Source organism: Wolffia australiana, chromosome 1, assembly GCF_029677425.1.
Source record: "Wolffia australiana isolate 7733 chromosome 1, ASM2967742v1".
Classification (NCBI taxonomy): domain Eukaryota; kingdom Viridiplantae; phylum Streptophyta; class Magnoliopsida; order Alismatales; family Araceae; genus Wolffia; species Wolffia australiana.
In genome coordinates, this window is record NC_135835.1 from 8,360,689 (window position 1) to 8,384,725 (window position 24,037).

At 40.4% G+C, this 24,037-nt stretch overlaps 4 protein-coding genes across 6 annotated transcripts; 3 read left to right on the top strand and 1 right to left on the bottom strand.

Moving 5' to 3' along the window:
- The first annotated feature begins 82 nt into the window (after positions 1 to 82).
- On the top strand, positions 83 to 7,247 carry LOC144704611 (sodium/hydrogen exchanger 6-like). Its single transcript, XM_078577093.1, has 22 exons — positions 83 to 398; positions 823 to 874; positions 969 to 1,028; positions 1,153 to 1,177; positions 1,261 to 1,346; positions 1,450 to 1,561; positions 2,081 to 2,143; positions 2,254 to 2,273; positions 2,364 to 2,461; positions 4,766 to 4,794; positions 5,033 to 5,064; positions 5,139 to 5,186; positions 5,277 to 5,337; positions 5,411 to 5,508; positions 5,583 to 5,658; positions 5,746 to 5,765; positions 6,164 to 6,261; positions 6,354 to 6,463; positions 6,551 to 6,634; positions 6,747 to 6,838; positions 6,915 to 6,988; positions 7,063 to 7,247. The coding sequence occupies exons 1-22, from the start codon at positions 182 to 184 to the stop codon at positions 7,116 to 7,118; spliced, it is 1,611 nt and encodes a 536-aa protein (XP_078433219.1). The 5' UTR covers positions 83 to 181; the 3' UTR covers positions 7,119 to 7,247.
- Positions 7,248 to 7,362: 115 nt separating this feature from the next.
- LOC144704621 (uncharacterized) lies at positions 7,363 to 10,067 on the top strand. 2 transcript variants are annotated; one of them, XM_078577111.1, is made up of 7 exons: positions 7,363 to 8,447; positions 8,561 to 8,680; positions 8,754 to 8,870; positions 9,135 to 9,224; positions 9,311 to 9,418; positions 9,547 to 9,628; positions 9,810 to 10,067. In XM_078577111.1, exons 1-6 carry the CDS (start codon positions 7,434 to 7,436, stop codon positions 9,619 to 9,621), a joined length of 1,524 nt encoding a protein of 507 aa, XP_078433237.1. In that variant the 5' UTR covers positions 7,363 to 7,433; the 3' UTR covers positions 9,622 to 9,628; positions 9,810 to 10,067. The 2 variants fall into 2 exon arrangements, with proteins under 2 accessions (XP_078433237.1, XP_078433228.1); XM_078577102.1 differs by having other exon boundaries at positions 9,815 to 10,067.
- Positions 10,068 to 12,836: 2,769 nt separating this feature from the next.
- Positions 12,837 to 17,400, bottom strand: LOC144704633 (putative amino acid permease 7). Of its 2 annotated transcripts, none has more exons than XM_078577121.1 (7): positions 17,205 to 17,400; positions 16,833 to 17,066; positions 16,054 to 16,174; positions 15,733 to 15,947; positions 14,885 to 15,018; positions 14,328 to 14,555; positions 12,837 to 13,405 (listed from the first exon to the last, which is right to left on the bottom strand). In XM_078577121.1, the coding sequence occupies exons 1-7, from the start codon at positions 17,365 to 17,367 to the stop codon at positions 13,004 to 13,006; spliced, it is 1,497 nt and encodes a 498-aa protein (XP_078433247.1). In that variant the 5' UTR covers positions 17,368 to 17,400; the 3' UTR covers positions 12,837 to 13,003. The 2 variants fall into 2 exon arrangements, with proteins under 2 accessions (XP_078433247.1, XP_078433252.1); XM_078577126.1 differs by having other exon boundaries at positions 16,054 to 16,147; positions 17,205 to 17,398.
- Positions 14,443 to 19,027, top strand: LOC144704647 (uncharacterized). The gene is made up of 3 exons (XM_078577136.1): positions 14,443 to 14,578; positions 17,570 to 17,666; positions 18,192 to 19,027. The coding sequence occupies exon 3, from the start codon at positions 18,237 to 18,239 to the stop codon at positions 18,909 to 18,911; it is 675 nt and encodes a 224-aa protein (XP_078433262.1). The 5' UTR covers positions 14,443 to 14,578; positions 17,570 to 17,666; positions 18,192 to 18,236; the 3' UTR covers positions 18,912 to 19,027.
- The last annotated feature ends 5,010 nt before the right edge of the window (positions 19,028 to 24,037 follow it).

Consider the following 24,037-nt stretch of genomic DNA (forward strand, 5'->3'; position numbering starts at 1 on the left):
GTATCCCGTCACCGGCGGTACCAGCACCGCCCCGTTCGCGCGAGCTTAAGTAACGGCCCTTTTGGCAAATTCCATTAGACTTAGTATCGAAGAAACGTCTTCGAGGAAGGCGAGAGGAGGAGGAGAAGAAGAAGAAGAAGAAGAAGAAGAAGAAGAAGGAGAAGAAGAAGGGTGAAGGGGGATGGAGACGGCGGTGGCGGAGCTGATAATGATGGCGTCGAACGCGACGGCGCCGGCGGAAGGGGGGCCGGCGGTGATGCCGGGGAAGGAGCAGCAGGAGGCGGGGCTTGGGGTCCTCTTGCAGATCATGATGCTCGTTCTTTCATTCGTCCTAGGGCACGTCCTCCGTCGGCATAGATTCTACTATGTTCCTGAAGCCAGTGCCTCTCTTCTTATAGGTACGGGTCGTCTCCCGGTCCGAAGGTTTTAGTGTGAAATTGTGGCTCTGAGAATTGCTCCGTAATTGCGCGCTGAAATTGAAATTTTATGGGAAATTAAACGAGGTTTAGTGCGGTTTTGATCTCTCGGTGTTGCCCGCGTGCAATAAATTAATGCATGATTTTTTTTTCAATGTCGCATTCTATATTACTGTCGATTTGTTGTATTAATCGAATAGGAACTGGGTTAACTATCGGGGCTTATTTCAAACTAAGCCTCTTGAGAATGAGGTTTCTGGGTTGCGTTATCCTCCTTAATTCTTACCGTGCTTCCTCTACCCAAATTCCTATTTGGTAAACGTTTCAAGATAGTGTCAGTAATTCATCTACGTTTTTATGGCAAAGTTGTCTTTGGATGACTGAAAATTGGTTTCGTGCTTATCAGGTTTGCTCGTGGGTATGCTTGCTAACGTATCAAATACGCAAACAAGTTTTAGGTTGAGCCTCCACCGACCCGTTTGAGCTGCATAAATATTATTTTGGGGAGCTGGACTCCTCTCATAGTTGACGTTTCTGTTCTTATCTCTGCAGGACTTGGTTCAACTTCCATGAAGAGTTTTTCTTCCTGTTCTTGCTGCCTCCGATAATATTATATCCACAAATGAAATTTCTATAGCATTTTATCGACCTTTTTCACCTTAAAATAGTGTCTTTAAAATTTTGTATTCTTGATTTTTTTGTCAAGACTCAATGTTAAACCTTGACTCCGGCTTACCCAGTCTGGTTTCAGCTTATCACCGGTGAGTTTTTTAGCATTTCAAATGACTCTGTCCTCCCGTAATCACCGCATGTTTCTCATTGCATTTGTTCTACGTTATTTCAGAAACCTTTTTTCGCCAACTTTGGAGCGATCATTACGTTTGCCATTTTGGGTACATTCATTGCTTCCGTTGTCACTGGGGCATTAGTGTAAGTGTATTTTCTATACTCGTAAAATCATTCCAATTTTTTTGTGATTTAGAAATACCTTTTTCTAAAAGAAAATTGATTTGAGAATAATCTTCTCTTGCAGTTATCTTGGTGGTCTGGTCTTTCTCATGTATAGGTTGCCGCTGGTTGAATGCCTTATGTTTGGTTCTCTTATATCTGCAACTGATCCCGTCACTGTACTGTCGATATTTCAGGTTTGTAATTATTTCGCCTTGGATATTCCTTATTGTGTCCCGAAGATATCGCAGTATACTCAACTCTTCATTGTTTAGTGAACATATAGTTGATGGAGAACTTTGGGAGTATTTGAAATGAACCCTGATTAGATATTACGTTTTGACAAACGCGCATAATTACCCTCACTCTAACTTGATATAGCGAATGAGCTTAAGGTTCTGGAAATGAAGATATTTTGATTTAAGAGAATGGCTAACATTTAAAACTTAAGATAAACAGACCCAGGTCTTACACGTATGGAAAACTTTATAATGAAATTTCACCCGTTTTCACTTAGAAATAACCCATACACAAGCTGAATACGAATGGAACCTTGAGAAAATATTTCAACTAGGCATATCATTTAATTTGAATGCTAAACATGCGGAATGCAAATTTTACTCGTTCGGTTTGGTTTGTCTCTTTTCTTACATCTCTCATCTATTCGGTTCATTTGGTTTTTTTATTTTCTTAAAAATCCTTTTTTTTTTGCGCAGGAGCTTGGCTCTGATGTGAATCTCTATGCATTGGTTTTTGGGGAATCTGTTTTAAACGATGCTGTATGTAAATTTCGTTCTAATGATTTGTTATGCAGCCTATCACCATAACTTTTGTCGCATCATATTGATAATTGGTTCTTTTCTATTCTGAATTGGTGGCCGGTCTGAAGATGGCTATTTCACTCTACAGGTTGGAGTCAGGAGTTTAAATTTTACCCCTCCTGTGTCTTTTTTTAACTTTTGCTTGAGGAGCTAATTAGCTTCATCTCCGATCTCCCAGAACAATGGCGTCTGTTAGAAGTCATGCATCACCTGCATACAATGTACTTCACATCGTCCTGAAATTTCTTGAGACGTTCTTGGGATCAATGGGCTCAGGTGAGCCTTCACAACCTTACATTATTTTATGATCCAGCCTTATCTCTGGTGTAATTTTTTTGTTTGTATCCGAATGTGATTTTTGGGACTCAGAAGAAGTGGTTTATTTTTCAAGCTCGGATGGTTTTGTCACTTTTATGAAACCAAAGAGAGCTGTGTGAAGATTTTCTTCGTTTGACTCACATCTGGTGTAATTTTCTTCTTTTTTTCTGAAGAAATCTTGTACTTCTTTCTATTGTTGGGAAGTTCTGTCAGAGAGTTTTCTGTTATGTAAACATCCCTGGATTCTTAATTTTTTATATATTTCAAAAAAAAAAAATCAAATTCATTCCTTTGATTTCGTCAGAGCTCATAAATGATAGCGTAGAACAGTGTCTGAAAAATCCCTTACCATGAAACTTACAGTTACAGGAAGGCATCTTTAATATCATTTTATGACATTTTACTATATTTTATGCCATTGGGGTTCATTTTATTATTTTCATCACATCCCCATCTACCCTTCACATTTTTAGAAGCCATAAACTGTAGACATGTTAATTTAGGCGGTTTTTTAAATTTAACATTTACTATGTTTCTTTTATTCTCTTTAATTATTTGGTTTTTATTCAAAGTTTTAGCCCATGGTGTGTAATCTTCTGAAATGACTACTGCCTCTGCACGGTCTTGGTGAAAGAATAAGGGTAAGTTGAACCCCTTGATGTAATTCATGAGAATCTCAGTGAAAGAGTAGGATGACATTATGAATAGAGGCTGATAACACCTACAGTAGCTTCAAAGCAGACCAGATCAAGTACTCTGATTTAATGTCCAATGAAATTCAGAAACACTCTCTGAGAGTACTGGGTGGGCAAGAGGGAAAGATGCATGGAGGCGACAGGGGAATAGAAAGGTGACAAAACCATTATGTTAGGAAGAGGGAGTCATTATGTTAAAACCCTAGTCACTAACCTGATCATGAGCCACTCGGCAGCGTTGGCCCACTAATGTAACCCCGATATATAAAGGTCAATGAGAGCAGAAGATGAGGAAGTTGGTGAGTTCAGGGGAGAGTCTGCGGACTCCAGGAGAGGTAAAATGACACATTAGTCCTTAACATCATAAGTAATCCACAATCTAAAGAGCCACTTACTGATTGAACGACGGGAAACCAGAGAGCAGGTGGAGAGAGAGAATGAGAGAGGAGAGAGGGGAGAGGAATGAGCGTCGGCCTAGGCATCTCCATCTGGCTACACAGTTCCTCTTGCTCTGTGGATCCGATAACTGAGGTAAGGAAAGGATACAGTTACAGTTAGGATTTTGATACACCTAAGTAGTATCAAAGAACTATTTCCAATAAAATCCAAGATTTCACGAATATTCACCAATGTGAGTTTGAACTCAGTGTGGGAAAATGGATAGACGAACGATAAGGGAGTCAGACAATCGGGACGGTTCCTTCCTCCTTGTAGGTGGAGCTCCTTCCTCCTCGTCGTCGCTCCTCTCCAGATCGACGGCTTGGATCCGTGTCTCTGGCCTTCTTTCGGCGCAACTGTCGCCCCCCTGTATTCAAGAAAATGAATCGATGTCGCCCCCTCCTTGTAACTCCCTCCTTATTTATAGGGGCTTGGTCCGTGGTCAGGTCGTGCGGTCAACAGGTCATTTACCGGCTCTCTTTTGCCTTATTTGGTACTTTCTTGAATAGTACTTATCAGATTTCTTCAAAAAGAAAAAGGTTACGGTTAGGATAAGGGTACGATACGAGCCCGGATGTCAGCTCGTATGGGGGAAGGGAATAGATGAGGAGGAGAGGTTCCTGGGGTAGGGAGGAGAAATGGGAATGATCCGAGGGGAGGTCGAAATGAAGAGGCAGGGATCAACCCTGGGGCGAGCCGCCTGAAGATGCGGTGAGGTAGAGATGATCATGAGGGATGGGGATCATAGAGGGAGAGAGGGACCATAGACATGGATGGAGAGAGGAGACAAGTCACCTTACTCCCTTCTTCTTGGCTGCCCTCCTAAAAGGAGGGCATCCCTATTTAAAGGAAATACACAATGACCAGATGACTGAAATGCCCTTGTGGGCTAACATGACGAGACTACCCCTAGATAGGTTGAGGATCCTATCAGGGTAAAGGTTGAGAATAAGGTTTTGCGAAGGAAAGAGCAAAGGGGGAGTTTACTGTTATTACACATGCCCTCCAAGTCAGCCCCCCCCCAAATCAAAGCTCTTTTGATATCTGATTGTGATATGCTGCGTTTGAGACACTTTATTTTTCTTTCTAATATCTATTTGATTATTCAAATTCCTGTGTTTTCTTTCAGGTATTGGCGTCGGATTCGTTTCCTCTCTAATATCCTTTTTCTCGACATTATTTTTAATTTTCTTTAATGACGACAAGTTATCTTTTACCTTGTTCTCCTAAAGGTCTCCTGATTATTAGCTCATTTAAAACTCAATTTCAGGTTATTTATAGAATATTTTGGTTGACTTTGGTACTCAAAACCGTAGTCCAAGAAATTAACAAAATTAATCTTTAGTTTCTCATTCTTTCTGGTTATGAGCGTTTTGAATTCCTTAACCCCATGCACCTTTTCAAGTATGCAGGCCTTGACGTCGACAAGTATGTCTCTAAATTCTCTCCCAAGAGAAAGAAAATGATGCTCCAATTAGATCCTGATGATATTTTCTTTCCAGCCTACAGAACTTAGAGTGCTGCCTTTTTGTTCTTTTTCCTTACTTCTCGTAAGTAAAATTATTATAAATCCATCATTTTCTAGTTAGTTTCATGACGCTGTTTTTAATTCAATTTCCTCCTGCCCTCTTTCTGCGTAGGTACATGCTCGCCGAAGGCTCTGGTCTTTCGGGTATTGTATCCATATTATTCACTGGAATTGTAAGTTTTTCCATGGCCTCGAATTTATCTCAAATCTCATTCGATCTAACTTTCTCTTTGTTTCTTCTCACAGGTAATGAAGCATTATACTTTTACAAATCTATCAGAAAAGTCGCAGCAGTTTGCGGCAGCATTTTTTCATTTGATTTCCTCTTTGGCTGAAACGTTTGTGTAAGTTTATCTGCTCACTTTTATCGTTTGCTAGGTTGGATGTAATATCCTGATAACGCCATTTTTTCCCGCAGGTTCATTTACATGGGTTTTGACATTGCAATGGAAGATCATAGTTGGTCACATATGAGTTTCATCTTGTTCTCCATTGTATCCTGTTTAATTAGTTATGCATAGTATTTTCTACTTTATGGATGATGTGTTCTCTTTGACCCTGCCATTCTCGGGGACCGTCAGCTGTTCATCGTACTTGCCAGGTCTGCATTCTTCATTCTTCTCTCGGTTAATATTTGCATTTTCTAAATATTAATTAGAGCTTATAATTTTCTAAGAGTCCTTATTCGACGCACCATTATCTGTCTGCAGTTTCAGGGATAAAATTAACCTATCGTTATGTTTACACCTCCATAGAAAATGTTTAATGAAAACTTTTTTTCTGTTTACTTCTGCTGCACTTATTATCACCCCTGTAATCGAATCTTCCGTTAGGATTAACAGTCATTTTGCCTGGAGAGAGGCAAATTGCATTTATTCTGTCCAACACATTCTAGCCATGAAATCGAGAAAAGAACATTACAACAAGAGAAGAAAACCATGCTATAGTTGAAACATTATTCGGGCAATAAGTTTGATTTTAATTCTGTTGTTCCTGAAGGGCGGCAAACGTCTTCTCCTGCGCTTATCTTGTCAACATGGTTCGACCTGCGAACCGCAGAATTCCAATGAAACATCAGAAGGCCCTTTGGTACAGCGGTAGGGATTAAATCAACAAATTTTAAATTAAATTAGTCATATCATCGGGCTTCAATTATCATTAATGTTCCATGCATCAATATTAAAATCAGGTCTCAGAGGAGCCATGGCCTTTGCCCTCGCCTTGCAGTCAGCGCATGATCTTCCAGAAGGCCCTGGTCAAACAATTTTTACTGCCACCACGGCCATTGTTGTTTTGACGGTTGGTATTCCAAACTCTTTTAAAATTGATTAGCTATTTGATTGATATTTAATTAAATGAATATATTTCTGGGGGAGAAAATTGCAGGTTTTGTTGATTGGAGGCTCCACCGGTCCGATGCTTGAGGCCCTTGAAGTTGTTGGCGATGGTCTTGATGGCTCCCATGAAGATGTAAAATCATACCGGCCACTCCCATTCTCGCATCTCTCTCTCTTGCTCTCCCATCTCTGTCTTATCTCTCTCTCTAGGATATCTGATATTTCTCTCTATATATTAATGGCAGAACTTCGAGGATGACAACAGCTACATGGCTCCTCAGTACGAAGAAGGCTCCTCATCCGGAAGCAGACTGAAGATGAAGCTCAAGGAGTTCAAGTAATGCAGATTAACTTTCATTTTTAATCTATTTTAATCGATAAAAATTCACTAATTTCTGATGTTCTCTCAACAGAGCTCCATCCTTCACAACCTTGGATAAGAACTATCTGACTCCCTTCTTTACCAGTCAGAACGACGAAGAACCCGGTAAGATTTAGAATAATTTTCAAGCATTTTCTGATTTTTTTCAGGATTTTTTCAATTTTTTAATTTCGCCGCAGATGAGCCTCTGCTACCGCCGCCGCCTTTGCGAAGCTCTAGAAAGGGCCGCCGCTAGAGGAACTCATTTCTCATTTTCCTAATGTACATACAACTTATACAAACTAACATAGTCATACTAATAATAAACGACTGGTTTTCTTAAAATAATGGGCTCAAAAAGCCCATTTAAAACGGCACAATGAAATGTCAAGTATGCCCTCGGTAGACTGTAACCGTCTCCAGTTCAAATTCCAGGAGAACGAAAGGAAATGTCAATTGTACCCCCGGGATTGTGGCCGTTAGACCTGTTCCTTTTTAAACTTCTCCCTCTCTCTCTCTCTAACTCTCTCTCTCTCTCTTCTCGCTCCCTCTCTCTCTCTTCTCTGGTGGCATGGCGAGCTCGGCTATGGCGGAAGGCGATCCAGAGGAGAAGAGGCCGCCGAAGACGCAGCGAAGAGCGAGGGAGGTAAGCTCGAGGTACATGGCGGCGGTCACCTCTCCATTGGCTAGTTCGTCCTGTTCTTCGGCCGTCGCCTCCAATTTCCCTCCGCTCCCGCAGAACAAGCTTCCGCCGAGGCGCAGGCTTCAACCTCCGGTTCTTTCCGCCTCTTCTACCGACGGATCGTCCTTCGGCGATGAAAATCTATCGCCGTCTCATAATCGTTTGGAAATCGATAACCCTAAGCTTTCTGATGCTTCTGTGAGGGCAGTCGGATCTAGATTTACTGCTTCGAAGACTTCCAGGCCTGGAACTCCCCTGGAGCAGTCTGCGGCGTCATCTGTGACTCCGAGAACAGCGAGAGACGGTTGCAATTCCACTCGATCCGTGGTTGGGAGGACTACTCCGAGAACAACCTCTTCTCGAGCTTCTCGATCGCTTCATGATTCTCTCAAGGGAGTCGGCCAGCGGTTGCCTGCTTCGCCTTCTTCTGATTACGACGCCAACAGTTGCAGATCGGCCGGCTCGTCGCCGGAAAGATTGGTTTCGGAGGCGGATAATTGCAGTGTTGCTAATTCGGAGGAATTAGGGTTCTGCAGGAGCCCTACTATTCAAGGGAAGAGCAGCCATAGACGCTGGTTGAGCTCTGATTCTGAGTCTTCGTTCCATCGAGGAGTTTCTTCTTCTCTTTGCAACCGTTCGCTTAATTCTGCATTGTCTGGGTGTCAACCACGCCAATCGCAACCTTTCCCTAGCGCCCGTCAGTCTCTCAAGTATCATACGAGCTCTTCTACTGTCGAATCTTTGAATGGGAACGCAGATTTGGATTCAAAGAGAGCGAAAAAGCCATCCAATCGCGAAGAAGACGTTCATACACTACGGATACTTCATAATCGGCAGCTCCAGTCGATGTTTGTGAATGCTAAAGCCCAAGCGGTGGAACAAGCTCGGATCATGGCGTCAGAGGTTTTTACCCTAACTCCTACCTCGCAAAGCCCAATTTTTTATTTACATTTTAGTTCAAATTTGGATTATTTTTAATGCCCTGATTATTTTTTGTCTCGTTCCTTCATCTGCAGAGAACGTTTCATGCTGTTTCATCCCAACTTGGGGAACTTCGAGATTCAGTGGCTGCGAAGAGGGTCGAACTTAACCTGCTGAAGAAGCAGGCCAGCGTATCTGAAGTGATCGTCTCTCAAGTAAGTCGTCTGCTACGTTGTTGAAAAATATTATTTTGATCTTACATATTGCTCTAAATCCACCAAATCTCAGATGCCACTCTTATCGGAATGGGCTAGTCTTGAAGGTGAACATTCTTCTTCCCTTTCTGGGGCAGTGAAGTCCCTCCAAGATGCCTCACTTCGACTCCCAGTGAGCGCAAATGTGAAGGTTTGACATTCCTTTTGCTCACACTTTTTATTAGTATTGGGCTGAGGATTTAAATAAAAACTCAAAGAGTTTCTGGGGGAAACGAGAGTAAGTTGAATTGGGGAGAAGCCATTAGTTAAACTCACTCCGTCCCAATCTAAATATCGCAATCTATCTCAATTTCAATCTCTCTCAATTCAACGAAATATAACTTCCTAACTGGAATGTAAATTTTTACCTACCTTGAATTTTGTGATCAAAATCTGAGAAAGTATTCCTTCCCAGGTTGATATCAATCAGATTGGAGAGGCCCTCTCGTCTGCAACTGAGGTGCTTGAATCGTTAGCTTTCCGAGTCGGTTGTATTCTGCCGAAGGTTATTATTTTCACCAGATAAATCTCATCGTTTTCTGGGAAGCATCAAATGGAAATTTAATAGGCCAGTGTATAATTTTTCACCAGGTTGAAGGAATGCAGAGTGTGGCTTCTGATCTTGCTGAGGTGGTCTGTGAAGAACGAGCACTTACTGAAGAGTGTGGAGAGCTCTTGGCTCTGACGCAGGCGTTGCAGGTAAATGAGTTCTCCACTTGTCAATAATTTCTCTAATGTGTAATATGAACGCCATTCTTAATAAGAAGTCTTTTTTTTGTTCATTCATAATGACTTTTATCTTTCTCTCTGTCTCCCTCTTTGTTCAGATAAAGGAATGTAGTTTGAGAGCAAACTTAATGCAGATCAGGCAGAGTGAAGCCATACATTCAACCCAAGTTTGAATAGAAGGCAAGTTTTTTTTGCCATTTTAGTTTTTTTTTGCCATTTTAGTATATGAATTTTCCATTCATATCATCTCAGTCTTACCAATTTCTATTAGATAATAGTTATATTTTCTTTTGTTAATCAATTCAGCCGACTTCCCATTCCAGGAAAGCTTAATTTTCTAAACTGATTTAAATTTCAACAGCACAGGCTCGTAATATTTGACATACGGCAGAAATGTAAATAACCAGTGGTTTGCATCCGTCATTTGGCTCGCTCGGTTGGAGCAAGCAAGTGGGCTAAAATTGATTTGGGCTTTGTCACCGCCGGCTCGAGCATAGGCCGAGGCCCAGTATCAGCAAATTTCAAATAAGTCTTCAAACTGCAACATTCATTTTTCACTCTCTTCACAACTTTGATGTCATAGCTTATGCCTTATATTGCAATTTTTTTTTTCTTTCAACTACATTTCATTTTTTAAGCTGCATTTTTTTGAGAATGCAATGGCAGAACTTGGAGCAAATTGATGTTCATCATATTACTAGAACAATATCCAAAATGTGGAAGAACGACTTCAGAGTTTTCTAAAAGTAATGTAGAAACTCAGAAGGGAAGAAACAATTTCTCTGTTCATGCAAAGTTTGAATATGGATCTTAGTTTATGGGCTGGGATGAACTTGAACAAATACACCAACCTCATAAACGGAATTTCCCTCTCTGCAGATGGTCTAAAACGGGTATTTTTATTTTCTTCACCAGCTCATATAGCCTTTGTTTTCCTTGGAAGAAAATATGTTTACTTGTCCCAATAAGTTAAATTGAGCTAAATGCTTGGTTTAACTTATTGCTCGATTTAGTTCATTAAGGCTGAAACGTTAGAGAACAGGAGAGAGAGAGAGAGATGAGAATCAGAGAATGGACAGGGCGATGGGCGGAGCCGCTGCCCTGGAAGACAGTTTTTGGTAAATAAAGCCTCAATGAACTAATGCATTACACGGGTATTTATAACCCACAATATGACCGTTGAATTCTCAACCGTTGTCCATTGACTGTTGAAATAGCAGCAGTAGACCGTTGTACCCTTCTTTTGAAATAGCAGTGTGTCGGAAGCAATGGTCATCTAGGCTTTGAACGAGGTCTACCGTTGCTTCCTTATCAGTTAAATTGAGTTGCAGGAAATCAAAAAATTGAAGATAAAAAATTTTAAATATGTAATTTGGGTTCTAGTAAAATGCATGGTGGCTAGTACCTCGCATGCCCCGGTGTGTGTCTGGCTGAACCACCAGTCAATTCAGCCCTAACTTGACCAGTCTGCCTGTCATCTTGGTTGGTTTGCATCTTAGATAATGTATAAATAGTATAATGAAATCCAGGATTTACTAGTAGACCAAGCATACATTTTGAGTCACAAGCATAATGAAATTCATTATTATTGTAATTGACCTGAATGAGTATGACATATCCATCCCACTATTTTCAAGTTTCTGGCCAAACTTTAAGCTCCTCCAGTAACTTTAATATGAAGTGGAAGGAATAGGTATAAAGATTGTCGATTCCATAAGGTTTATATTATGTTTCTTTCCCTATTGTTTCCTACATAGTCGCTCTTTCATTCCCATGCCTTTACCTTTACATATTACTGTTATCTTATTTTGACCATCGTGTTCATCTTAATGCATGTAATATTCCATAACCCTTCTTTCAACTTCTTACTTACATACTCTTCTCATCTATCTTTAAAAAATCATTTATATAATACAATGTGTAATTAAATGTCACTATCATTATTTGTTCTTATCTTATACAACACTTCAGTGCCATCTTTATTTCATTTCCCATTGGTACTTAGGAAATGACAACATGTAATGATGACATTAGCTCTCGAATTCAAAATAGGACATTTTACAAAATCAAAATCAATTATCTCAAATCAAAGAAAAAATATTTCAGTGTTTATGTTTACGAATATAGGAAATCATTTGAGCTACTCTTATGAGAAGATGAAGTTTGAAGATAACAATACTATTAATTTCCTATTTTGTAAAAACACAATAATTTATAGATTATCTTGATAAGTTCTGATAATTAAAAAAACACTGACTCAGGGTATTTTAGATAGAAATTAAAAAATAATAATTTTCTCAAACCAAACCAACATCTGCCCACTTAGAAGTGTGTAATAGATATGGATCATACCCCCACTTACCAAGCAAGTTAGCTGACTTCCAAATTAAACGAATCAAAAGAGATATTTTTCCCTTATGTCAGTCGCAACCACTGACTATGGGACGCACTAGATCCTCCCACATCGTCAATTGAAACTGGCTCATGGCTCATCATCACTTGAAACTCTTTTAGACTAATGACCTTTAAAATTATACTAATGACCTTTATTATTTTATTCATTATGGGACCGAACCTACTTCCTTGACATGTTACATCGCCGATGACATAGTAAAGATCATTTGACCTTTAAAATTACGATATCATTTGATCTCAAAATCTATTTCATAAGTTTAATGCTTGTCTTCCCATACAAACATAGATCAGCCAATCAGAGGCCTGAATATTACCTAAATTGAAGTTATTTTAGTTTTTTTTATCACCATACATATCATACACATCATGCATTAAGGGCAATTTATTATCATTCAATGCTTAAGGGCGGTTTAAATAATTCACACAGTCATTTATTTGGACTTGTTTATGATATTCCTGCTGAAACATATTAGTATTATTTTAATATCATTTAACTACTTCTTATTAAAGATATGCATGAAATGAAGCCATAATTTATCGTGGTAATGTCTATGATCGAGCAGAATTTCCTGGATTTTATTAAATTGCTAATTTTTGTGGACAATAATTTAAAATAGAAATTAATTTTTGTAGCAAGAAATTCTATTTTCCATGCAGTAAAGGCATTTATAAAATGATACTACTGATTTCAGATATTATTTTTTAATCTCTGTGGAAACTTTGTTGTTGTAAATGTTTTTGACCACTTTATTTCAAACTGCAACGACATAGACATTTTCAGTTCACTAGAAGGTATTAATGATGCACATTACAATATAATATAAAATAAAAAGTTTCTACTCATGATGATGTGAAGACTGACTCAATGACGCAGAACCGTTCCTCTCACGACAAAATGAAGAAACTTTGTAAAAGGAATCATGAACAGAAATTAAAACCAACTCAAAACAAAAACAATCTAAAGCTCGTGAGATTAAACAATGACACAAACCCATTACTTCACTTTAAATGTCTCACAAATGCACACAACAATTAGGAGATTTTAAACAATGATCTAATTCTTTTCAATGTCTCATCTGTTCTCCCTATGCCCTCTTCTTATGAACCTCTCTAAGCCCTCTTTGTAATTCTTTTCAAGGGCTACTTCAATTTCTCCCTGATGATCCCCTCCAAAGATCCAACAAGCATGAAGGAACTGACCAAGAGGCAAGAGACATTGAATACCTCAAGGGTGACCCACCTCCTAGTGAAGGGCTTGAGCCTCTTTTGAGAGATGTACATCTCCACAGGGAAATAAATGGCCAGTGGCCAGAAGATCAATGCCCCAATAACTCCAAGAACCTGGTTGAAGTAAGGGAATAGCATGGCCAACCCAGTGGTGGACCCCACATACAAGGTCCTAAAGCACAACCTAAATGGGTAGACATTGACTTTCCCTAACAGAGGGATCCGCACGTGCCAAGGCCTGTTGACTGACCCACGTGCCGGGTACCACTCACCCCATTTCCTATCTGCAAAGGCAAAGATTGGCTGGCTGAAGACCTGTGCAACCGACACGTGTCAGTTCCTCATTTGATGAGCAACAAGTCAGACCAACACATCAAAAAAAATGCATAATAGTAAAAATTGCAATAATAAAACAAAATTTGCGATCAGATTAAGCTGAATGAGAGAAAATAATTGAGTTTTTGCACAGGTTCTTCAGAAAATAATTTGCCTTCAGAAATACCACCCACTGGTCGAACAACCGCGCATCATATAACATTGTGCAAAGGTCATGGCAGGGGAACTGAGTATTGAATCTTTATTACAGAAATATAAAAGATCAGTAATAATTAGAAGATTTTAAAGGGCAGATGTATGCAACAGTAATTTTTGGTGCAGTGTCTGCAAGCGAATCAAAAGTAATATATAATTAAATCGGAAGCTTTAAAAAATTGAATGAGAGAAAATAATTGAGTTTTTGCACAGGTTCTAAAACGCCATAAGAAATACCACCCACTGGTCGAACAACTGCGCAACGTATAACATTGCGCAAAGGTCATGGCAGGGAAATGGAGTGTTGAATCTTTATTACAGAAATATTTAGAAGATTTTAAAAGGGCTGCTGTACGCAACAGTAATTTTTGGTGCAATGTCTGCAAGCGAATCAAAAGTAATATATAATTAAAACAGAAGCTTTTAAAAAGTCAGACATGCAATGAGTAATTTAGGAGTTTACACAAAGTTAAATAAAAAAAGGGCGAAAAAATAAAATAAAATTCGACAATTTTAAAAGGGCACATAGAAACGATATTAATCTTTAGAATTCGAATTTATAAATTAACCCCAAACTCGGGGGGGGAAACGTATATAGAAACAATTTTGTATCTAACGAGGGTATCCGGCAAACCGAGGCTTTTCGAAAAACCGTTGGGATCCCGCGAGTATAAAATGGAGGTGCGGTTTTTTGAATTGTCGAAACCTGGTAGCTTCCGACGAGGTGGAGGATGATGCAGGCGTTGGCGAAGTCGATGAGCCAGAAGGGCTCGTAGAATCCGAAGCCAGTCATGATATTGCCGGGAGTTCCTTCGCCGAAGGCCGCGTATCCGAAGCACCCGCAGCAGAGGTAGAAGAACGTGGTGATAGCCACGGAGATCATCGACGCCCTCTTCATCGTCCTGTGCTCCGACGGCGGTGATTTCAGCGTATCCTGTAGTCAAAAATACAATTTCGGTTTGTGATTCTGCGCCTCCTATGTCTTAATCGATGATTGATGGCTCGTTTTATTCCGATTTCTATTTCTGGTTTTTTGATTTGAAGGATTTAACGTCTAGGGCTGTATTTGTCTTTTTTTTGTGTTGTATCAGGATATTTCTGCTTTAAGTCGTTTACGTTGGTAGGAAGAGTTTAAATTGGGTTATTGCTTTATATTAGTCCTTTTTTGTACGTTGTGTTTTGGTTCCCTAGCTTAATTTTCATGATATTTCTGTTGTAAGGGGTTTAAGATCGTAGGATGAGTGAAACCTGGAAGCTAAGTACCTGAATTTCGATTAAAACGAATGAGTATGGATAGGAGAAGGCGATGTCTCCGAGCGCCTGGGAGATCTTCCATACTCTCTGGCTTGTGGTACTCGCGGTGACACCAGCGATGCTCCCCTTGATCCCCCCATTCCCTGAACATTCAACGAGAAAGTGAAGTTTAAATTCACTTCGGCGGATATTCCCTGGCTTAGACTCTCAACAACATATCCAGTGGAGCTTTTCACTAATCACTTCAACAGATCCGGTGAACATTCAACGAATCCAGTGAACGACATATCCAGTGGAGCTTTTCACTAATCACTTCAACAGATCCGGTGAACATTCAACGAATCCGGTGAACAGATCCGGTGAACATCCGGTGAACATTCAACGAGAAAGTGAAGTTTAAATTCACTTTGGCGGATATTCCCTGGCTTAGACTCTCAACAAAATATCCAGTGGAGCTTTTCACTAATCACTTCAACAGATCCGGAACACAAAAGTTGTGGGAAATCTCAAAGCATTCTGATTCTTGAGAGAAGACCATCCAAGGGTTCAAGAAATTTCTACAACAGGAAGAGGGTATCTTGATTCATGCATCAATCTAGTGAGGATTAATCAGGATAATATACAGAATTTTGTCTGATATTGAACTTTTCCTGTTGAAGAAGAGGACGACTAAGCAATCAAAGATGAATAAACAGGAAAATCTCTGTGCACCACAAGTCACGCATGAAGTATCTTTGAGAGTCAAAATATCATGTTGAACAGGAAAATGAATGATGATGATGAATGGAGGAACAGGAAACATGAAGAGCCATGGAATAGCTTAGGTATTAAATGTTAAATGTAGCAGGTAGTAGTACCTATAACCTTTGCGATGCCGAGACCAAGGCCGATGGAAGAGTAGGAGAAAGACATGGCTGCAGCAATGGAAGAGAGCCAGGCCATGTTCTGGAAGTCTGGTATCTGAGAGCATACCAGTTGGACTGCCCCAAATATCAACATGCTGGAACTGGTTCCATACTGACATTTAGCTCCATGTCCCTCCTTGTGGTAGCAGTTTGACCTCAGTATTGCTCTTGAAACAGTTCAACTTCAATGTCAAGGATATAATAAAAATGAAGGAAAGGCTTTTTATATTATTTTAATCAAAGAAATGGGCTTGAGAAAGATTTAGGAGGCACCTCATGCTGATGGATGTGGTGATGGTGTAGGCTATGTCTATGCCGTACATGCTAACATACTGCAATAGACCACACGCCCATGTCCTCTTCTTCCCTGCCATCCTTATAGAACTTAGGTGACCTGGCAAACGAGAATTTATAAAAACAGCCCTTTCTCTCTCTACTCAGATGGTTTATATGGTGAATAGATTCACCATCTTTTTCTCCAGGTAATAAACCCGTGCATTAAATTATTCTCTCTGCTCTCTTAGAGAGAGAAGAGTCAAAAAGTTTCTCCTGCTTCTTTCTCTCTCTAGTCAGATGATGTATGACGAGAGATGATTGGTGAACAGAATCACAATCTTCTTCTCCCTCCCTATCCACTATATATTTATAGAATCAGCCTTCATTCTATCTCTATTCGTGATATTCCTATAAAAGGCCCATTTTTTAGTTTTTCTTTCTGCTCTCTTAGAGAGAGAAGGGTCAAAAAATGCTCCCCCTTCTTTCTCTCTCTACCTAGACGGGGAAGCCCCTTCTCTCTCGTCGGCGGAGAGAAGTTTTGGCACATCTTTCTCTCTCTAAGGCTCTCTAGTGATAAAGGCCCATTTTTTAATTTTTTCTTTCTGCTCTCTTAGAGAAAGAAGGGTAAAAAATGCTCCCCCTTCTTTCTCTCTCTACCCAGACGGGGAAGTCCCTTCTCTCTCGTCGGCGAAGAGAAGTTTTGGCACATCTTTCTCTCTCTAAGGCTATCTTGTGAGGGAAAGTTAGAGAGTAATCATCATCATCTTTCTGCATACCCAAGATTGCGCCTACTGCTTGCATGTAGGAATGGTGCCTCTCGCCGGTGACCGGATCCGGGGAACGGTAACATTCGGAGAGGAGGAAGGCTGAGGTGAAGGTGACGGCGGCGAAGGTGACCAAAACCGGCGGCGCCGCCGCCCAGCCGAGCTGCGCCACCGCCCATGCCAGAGACAACACCCCGGATCCGATCACCGCCGCTATAATGTGCGCCACACATGTCCACACCGTCCCTGAAAACGAACACGGTGACGATGATAATGATGATGATAATAATGATGGATGACGATGATAATGATGATGATAATAATGATGGATGACGATGATAATTATGATGATAATAATGATGGATGATGATGATGCTCAGTTACCTGTTCTGTCGACTCCGTCGTTGGGAGGAGGAAGAGGACCTTTCTCGAGCACTGAGGAGAGTTCCATTTTGTTCTCTGACACAGTTGATGTGAGAATTTTTATAGTCTCTTTCTGGTGGACGGCATCCATTTTGCGACTCATCTCTCTCTCCTCCATCTCCATGAATCATGAAGAAACTTGCCAAAACCCAGCCTCGAGTATCTATTTCTCTCTCTTCATATCTTTTTCTCTCTAGGTTTATGTCTATATGTAAATGTATTCACACATGCATCCATTCATCAGCCTATCTTTATTTTGCTGTTGTCCTGTTGTGCTCGCATTTATCCGTCGACTATATTTTCTCATTGATTGGATGTGTCGCCAGGCGGCAGATTTTCCGGGCCACGTAAAGGGAGAAACAACGGTAGGAGAAAAGGACAAATTTTAATAAGAACCCAGCGGCGCCGCCGGCTTGATAACGGGTATTCCGATTTTTTGATGAAGAATTTCTTTAATTTTCGTCTCCTTTTATAAACTGATGATAAATGATCAAAGTATGAATGTGCTGTGTGGATACAAGAATCTCAATTGATAATTAAATTTGCAGAAAAAATGACAAAAATCATGTCTAGAATTTTCCATCCGTAGATAAAAATTCAAACACAAAAAATCAGTCAAGTATAAATCAAACTAATTACACTTATTTTATGTGGTTTTTGTTTAAAAAAAATCTGACAGTGTAACATCAAACACAATAATGACCAAACACAATTCCAAAAAATGGGAAATTCTCCATTCTCATGTCAACTGTCAATTTCTCTCCTCCGAGTAGCGGACGGTCCAGATTGAACCGTTTTTCTAACACCCCATCCAACGGCGGAAACGCGAAAGGGGCGACCCGGCAACGGTCGAATTCAAATGTTTACGTTACCCCCGAAATGTGACCGTTGCGTTCTGCAATATTCAAACGCTCTTCTCACCGCCTTCCTCATTTCTGCGAGTTTCAGGTGAAGAAGAAGAAGAAGAAGAAGAAGAAGAAGAAGGAGGCTCTAATGGCGGAAAGAAGAGAAGCCCACGTGGTGGACATCATCCCGGGAAGAGGAGAAGGAGAGTCCACGTCAGCTGCCAGCGTGGCGTCCAGCGTGGCGCTGAAAGGGCATCCGCTGGCGGAGATCGCCCAGAGCCCAGGCCACGGGCTGCTGCTGAAGCTCTGGCAGCGAGAAGAAGACCGGCTGGCCCGTCGGATATCCGCAACCGAGACCCAAACCCGAACCGCCAAGCGCCGGATCTTCCTCCTCTGCGGCGTCTTCGTGGCCTTCCACGGGCTCTTCCTGGCGGCGCTCTTCGCCGGAGCGCACGGCGGAGCGTGCGGGGCGCGACGGAGGTGGTGGGTGCCGTGCGGGCTTTCGCTGGCGGCGTCGCTGGCGATGGTCTGGCACGTGCAGGGGAGCGTGCGGGGGGTTGGCACGTGGGAGAGGCGGCTGGAGAGGGAGAGAGCGGAGGCGCGCGCCGTGGCTAAGTGCGGGCTGGAGCTGCGGATGAAGGGGGCGAGCTTTGATTTGAGCCGGGGGCCGGCGGCGGGGGCGGCGGGGCGGCGGCGGAAGGGCGGCGGCGAGGAGATGAGGTCGGCGGCGGCGCGGCTGTGCCGGCGGAACGCCGTCGGCGTGGGGATGGTCTTCGCCACTTCGGTGGTGGTGCCCGCTTGTAAGTTTGTTCTCTGCGGGTGATCTTGGATGAGATGGGAGAGGAGCTCGGCGTTGGCCTCGATTCGATTATCTCCTCTGTAATCGAGTTTTTAATCCTTTTTTTTTATGATGGTATGAAGATTGGATTGTTTTATCCACTTTGGCCTCAATCGTTCCTCTAGGTAGGGTTTGACCGTCCCCGTCTGGTCCGGTTTTCTGGCATGTACCTAACCTTACCTGAAGTTTGGTCCGGTTTCGGTCTGGTCTTGTTCAGTCCCTGCCCGGGGGGGGCGGCGGAGGAGCACCGGGGTGGCAGAGGCATTGTGAGCGTGGAGCAGCGGCAATGAGCGCTTGGGCGGGTGATGGGAAGGGCGACGGGGAGGGGGATGGGTAGTGTGTGGGACAGGGTCCGGTCCGGTCCAGTTTTTTGGCATGGACCGAAACCTTACCTGAAGTTTGGTCCAGCTCCAATCCGGTCTTGTTCGGTCCCGGTTCGGTCTGGTCCGACCGGTCCCTGGTCCAAAATGTCAAAGCCTACCTCTTTGCAATGGCAGATGCCATCCATCCGTCACGTCACTCATCACGGTGACTGCACCGTGACGGATGGTGTGACGGTGACTATGACAGTGACGGTGATGAAATTCTTGGCCTGTGATGGTGACTGTGACAAAATTCTTGGCCCGTGATGGTGGCAGTGGGTGATAGAGGTCCTCGGACAGGTGACGTGATGGGACAGACGTCACGGATGACGTAGGTGAGAGATTAGTAAAAACATTGAAAAATCTCAAAAAACCTTAAAAATTTATCTCCTTGAGAGAGAGAGAGAGAGAGAGAGGACTGGGCTGTGAATATTCGTCACCTGTGACGGTGACACCGTCCGGTGACTGGCCAAATGACGAGATGACGCATCTGGTGACATGTGATGGGAATGTGACAGATTTTTTCAAAAACCTTGGACGTGTGACAGGACGTCCCTACTTTCTTCTTTTAATTGGGTGGTGATTAATCGTACCGTATTGTGTCAATATCTAAATCATCTAGTAAGAATCATTGTCTAGCAAGATTTTATTCTTGATTAGCTTTATAATTGTTGGTACTAATTAACATTATGATCGCCTAAAAAAATACCATGCATCTGGATGGATAAGATTTTAGGATGTATGGATGTTTGAACTTAGAATGATGGAAATCATTTTAGAGATTTTGGAATTCAACTTTGATGTTGTAGATCACTTTGGATAAGTATTGTTGTCCTTGATACAAAAAAAATACACAGCCATATCTAGAGATTTTGGAAAACATGAACACAAATTAAAATCCTATAATTTTTTTATGTATTTTCTTGAAGTACAAATCTCAATCGATAGATCAATACAATTCCAATAATTTTCTCTCAGTATTTTTAAATAATATTTATTAGTTGACTCAGATATCAAAATTATATAATCAGATGTTTCTCAAATTCAATCTCTTAAACCTTAAAGTGTTCATATGGATGAACCAATCACAGTTACATTTTCAAATGGTCAATCTCATATCATGTTCTTTGGACCCGATAATGTCACTGCCCTATTATGAAGATAGCACTCAATCTATCACATCACAATTTTTTATTTGGGGCCCATTTCCCGTACCATGACAAATCAATATTTATTGATTTTTAAGCATGACTCCCAATTTTAGAGTTAAAAATTTTTGTTGTGATTCATTTTTCCCATTCAATTATAAAATTTTTAAGAGATTGTAATCAAATTTTAATGTAATTATTTTTTCCACAAAAGTGTATCAGATTTTTTAAGTTCTATGAGAGAGGTACTCAATAATGTATGATGATTGGTCGAGAAACCTCCAAGTTATATGAAATGATTGTATGTGGGAGCCAAAAAAATCAAATATGACAGATCTAATTGAATTAATGATTCATTTGAAACATCTCATAAATGGAAAGATGACATTGAGTAAACCCATATGAGGCATTATGGATGCAACCCAATTGACTAGCCCAAACTTTACTAACTGGCTCAAAATAGCTTAAGGTTATTCTGAAGTTTAAGCGCATTGCCTTTCTTAGTGAGTGATTTCCCTATTAAGCTCACATTGTACACAATTGACGAGAAAATATTGAAGTATGAGACATGAAAGGATGATTCCACGAAAGTTCGGCACTACATGGTAGTATTTATTTGCAATGAGTTGTATAGGCAATGAATATATCAAGCTGATAAACCAGAATTTGGGTTAAATAAGTCGTTTAAGGCTCTGATTTATGCAACAATATTTATAAAATTTTCTTACTTCGAATAGAGTAAGTAAGGGAAGAATCCTCAAGGAGCAGGTAATGAGAGAGTAAATTGTAATTTAAATATATTTTGAAATAACTCTCTTTGGTGATTTTATATATTTTTGGATTTTTAAATATATTGTAAAGAGAAAATCAACTGAATGACAGAAAACTAGTCAAAACTATTTTAAATAAAAAAATAAGTATTTATATGGTTTATATAACTTCTAATAATTTATTATAATTTTTAGGAAATTTTCAAGGTCAAGAAAAACTTTAAAGATAAATAGAACCTAAGGTCGCATTTCCCCCGATGGAATTAAAGCAGAAACGAGTAGTGGATGAAGATCGCAGTAACTTTTGCTACAAGAGGAATTTTTGAGTGCCATTTAATGCATTGGAAAGCTTGAAGTCTAGGCTATCTCTGGAGTTTTACCTAGAAAAAATGGCAAGAAAAGTCAGATAAAACCTTCAGGATATCACACAAACCTTGTTGTCACGTCTCCCAAGGGCCATGTGGTGCTCTTTCTCCAAGAATCTTGATCACCATTGAACTCTATCTCCAAAACTCTTATTGAACAAGAATGGATCAAAGAAATCTGATGCACTTGGCCTCCAAGAATAAGTTGAGAGCAGAAATCCAAGATGAGATACAAAGATAGCGGAGAAGAGAATAAATATAAGTGAACTAACTCTCCTAGCTATTGGATTTAATTCCAAGGGATTGGAGGGCTAAGATTTCTTGATTTTCAGCCTGGACCCACATGTCCTATTTCTCGTATTTCAAGATAGAACATTCAAATTCAAATTGTGGCTTAGTTCCACAATTCTTGCCTTTAGTTGACCTGGTCTTTAAGGAGGTTTAAATGGACTTCTAGAATGGGCTTCTTGTGTATTGGGCCTCCTCTCACTATCCATTTGATTTCTAATTTCATCCTATTTGTATATCAAATTCGCCATTATATTTACATAAGTTCTGTCTATCAAATAAAACTCCAAGAAGATGTGAGAAGTCCAGTTGACTCTAAAGAGTCAAGTGGGTATAGTCCCAAAAATCAATAAAATTTCAAAAAATAGAGCTTAGGAAAATAAATTATAAATTTCTCATTTTATCCTTAATAGTGAATAATGCTATTGCAAATCTAAAAATATGAGGTAAAAATTAAATATAAAACCATTTTTTTACAGATCTAATTTGACGTCATCACAAGCCAAGGACCATGGTGCTTCGTCCACTGGAGATGTATGCCAAGTAGATAGAAGATTATATGTAGAGATTGCATGATCGATTCATCATCAATATAGACCCAATGGCTACTGATGATAGACTATATAGAAGGTTGGGGGTGGTAGTGTTGGGTTTTGTGCCTTGGTTCATCCATGGAAAATATGTTTCCATGGATGCAAAAGCGTGTCGATCTATTCCCAATCGATCTTTAAAATAAAATGTTGACTGTGCCTTTTTTGGGGAACCTACTCCACCCATGATATGCTCACTTTGAGATCATTCTAAAGCCATCATGCATCCGACCTCTAGAAGTATCCACGCGATCACTTGGCGCTTGGATCTCCACCTCTTTTTGTTCAACTCTCTTTGGAGACTCTCTCCTTGGCTGAGTAGTGATGTAGAGAATGAATAAAGGGAGGGGCTCTCAAATCAGGCTTGCATGAGTGCTTAAAATGAGACCCCTTTCCCTTTTATATTTCACTAAAGGTTTTTGTCAAAAACCCTAGAAAGTAAAATATATATACACCAATGTCGTTATACCTTGTGCATATGACCCTCTAGGCCCATGTATCATTCTAGTTAATAACTTTAGTGGCCCAATAACATTTATTAACCAACCTTACTAATTAATTATACTAACATATAGACTAATTAAATAAGGATCAATTTAACCCAATCGATAGGTTAAGTTTCCAGGCCGTGGGGTGCCACGGAACACCTCGTGCTCTAGAAGATACAAAATAGTCTTGAACTCTCTCATGGAAACTTTATCGTCATCAGTTATCATATATGTATAATCCATCATCCACGCGAGAGCCTTGAATGACTTAGGGTATGGTTTTTCGTCAAACCCTAATCCGTCATTCAATTAGTACTGATGCATAACGGGGATCATTGGAGAACGCCTTCTCCAATATCCTCACTACCCTGGCCAGGGATTTTTCTATATCGTCTTCCTTGAGTCAATCTCCTCTTATACCGAGGGCAGATGATCTCGTCTTGACCACTCAATCATCTCGGTAAGCTTCTTACTACATCCAATCTATAACTTATTTGAATCCCATAATTAGAGGCTCGCAAGTCATAGTCATAACGTAGTCGTCCATTCACGAGATGTCCTTGGTGTCTCAGGTCAGTGGATTACTTTTACAACCGTGACTTAAATCAACCTGATTGACGTTTAGGTATAATACCATTCAGGGATTAGTACATATCAATTCAGTGAACTCTTTCTCCAAAGAGCACCTACTATATGTCCTTAGTGTTGCCACACTAATAGCCACATGATCAGCTATACTTATCATATAATAGACATGTTTAAAGACTAGTGATCACTGTATTATGATCTCATCATAATTCACTAAGTCATTGCATGTATTCATGGACTTCATTATAAACATCACATTTTGAATAATAATGAATGTAATATTTTATTCAATGAACATAAATAATAATACTGTGTGATTTGGCTTGCCCCAAGAACTCTTTGAGATGAGATCATAATATCCATCAGGTAGAAGTTAAAATAGTCTTTGAGATGAGCACATACCTCACCCTCTAGTCATTACCCAACTCATTCTCCTCGTTCATCATTTTTAAAAATGAAAAATATAATCACTGTCGAGATAAAATTATTTTAAAAATATCACTCTGCATAAC

What these genes read in the sequence shown, in the direction of transcription:
- LOC144704621 (XM_078577111.1), top strand. Translation starts at nt 7,434, where the DNA reads ATGGCGAGCTCGGCTATGGCGGAAGGCGATCCAGAGGAGAAGAGGCCG. An exon ending in CTCGGATCATGGCGTCAGAG is followed by an intron (nt 8,448 to 8,560) that starts GTTTTTACCCTA and finishes CTTCATCTGCAG; the next exon opens with AGAACGTTTCATGCTGTTTC. An exon ending in CAGTGAGCGCAAATGTGAAG is followed by an intron (nt 8,871 to 9,134) that starts GTTTGACATTCC and finishes ATTCCTTCCCAG; the next exon opens with GTTGATATCAATCAGATTGG.
- LOC144704633 (XM_078577121.1), bottom strand. Translation starts at nt 17,367, where the DNA reads ATGGAGATGGAGGAGAGAGAGATGAGTCGCAAAATGGATGCCGTCCAC. An exon ending in CGACGGAGTCGACAGAACAG is followed by an intron (nt 17,067 to 17,204) that starts GTAACTGAGCAT and finishes GTTCGTTTTCAG; the next exon opens with GGACGGTGTGGACATGTGTG. An exon ending in AGCAGTAGGCGCAATCTTGG is followed by an intron (nt 16,175 to 16,832) that starts GTATGCAGAAAG and finishes CTCGTTTGCCAG; the next exon opens with GTCACCTAAGTTCTATAAGG.
- LOC144704647 (XM_078577136.1), top strand. Translation starts at nt 18,237, where the DNA reads ATGGCGGAAAGAAGAGAAGCCCACGTGGTGGACATCATCCCGGGAAGA.
- LOC144704611 (XM_078577093.1), top strand. Translation starts at nt 182, where the DNA reads ATGGAGACGGCGGTGGCGGAGCTGATAATGATGGCGTCGAACGCGACG. An exon ending in CAGTGCCTCTCTTCTTATAG is followed by an intron (nt 399 to 822) that starts GTACGGGTCGTC and finishes CGTGCTTATCAG; the next exon opens with GTTTGCTCGTGGGTATGCTT. An exon ending in CCATATTATTCACTGGAATT is followed by an intron (nt 5,338 to 5,410) that starts GTAAGTTTTTCC and finishes TTCTTCTCACAG; the next exon opens with GTAATGAAGCATTATACTTT.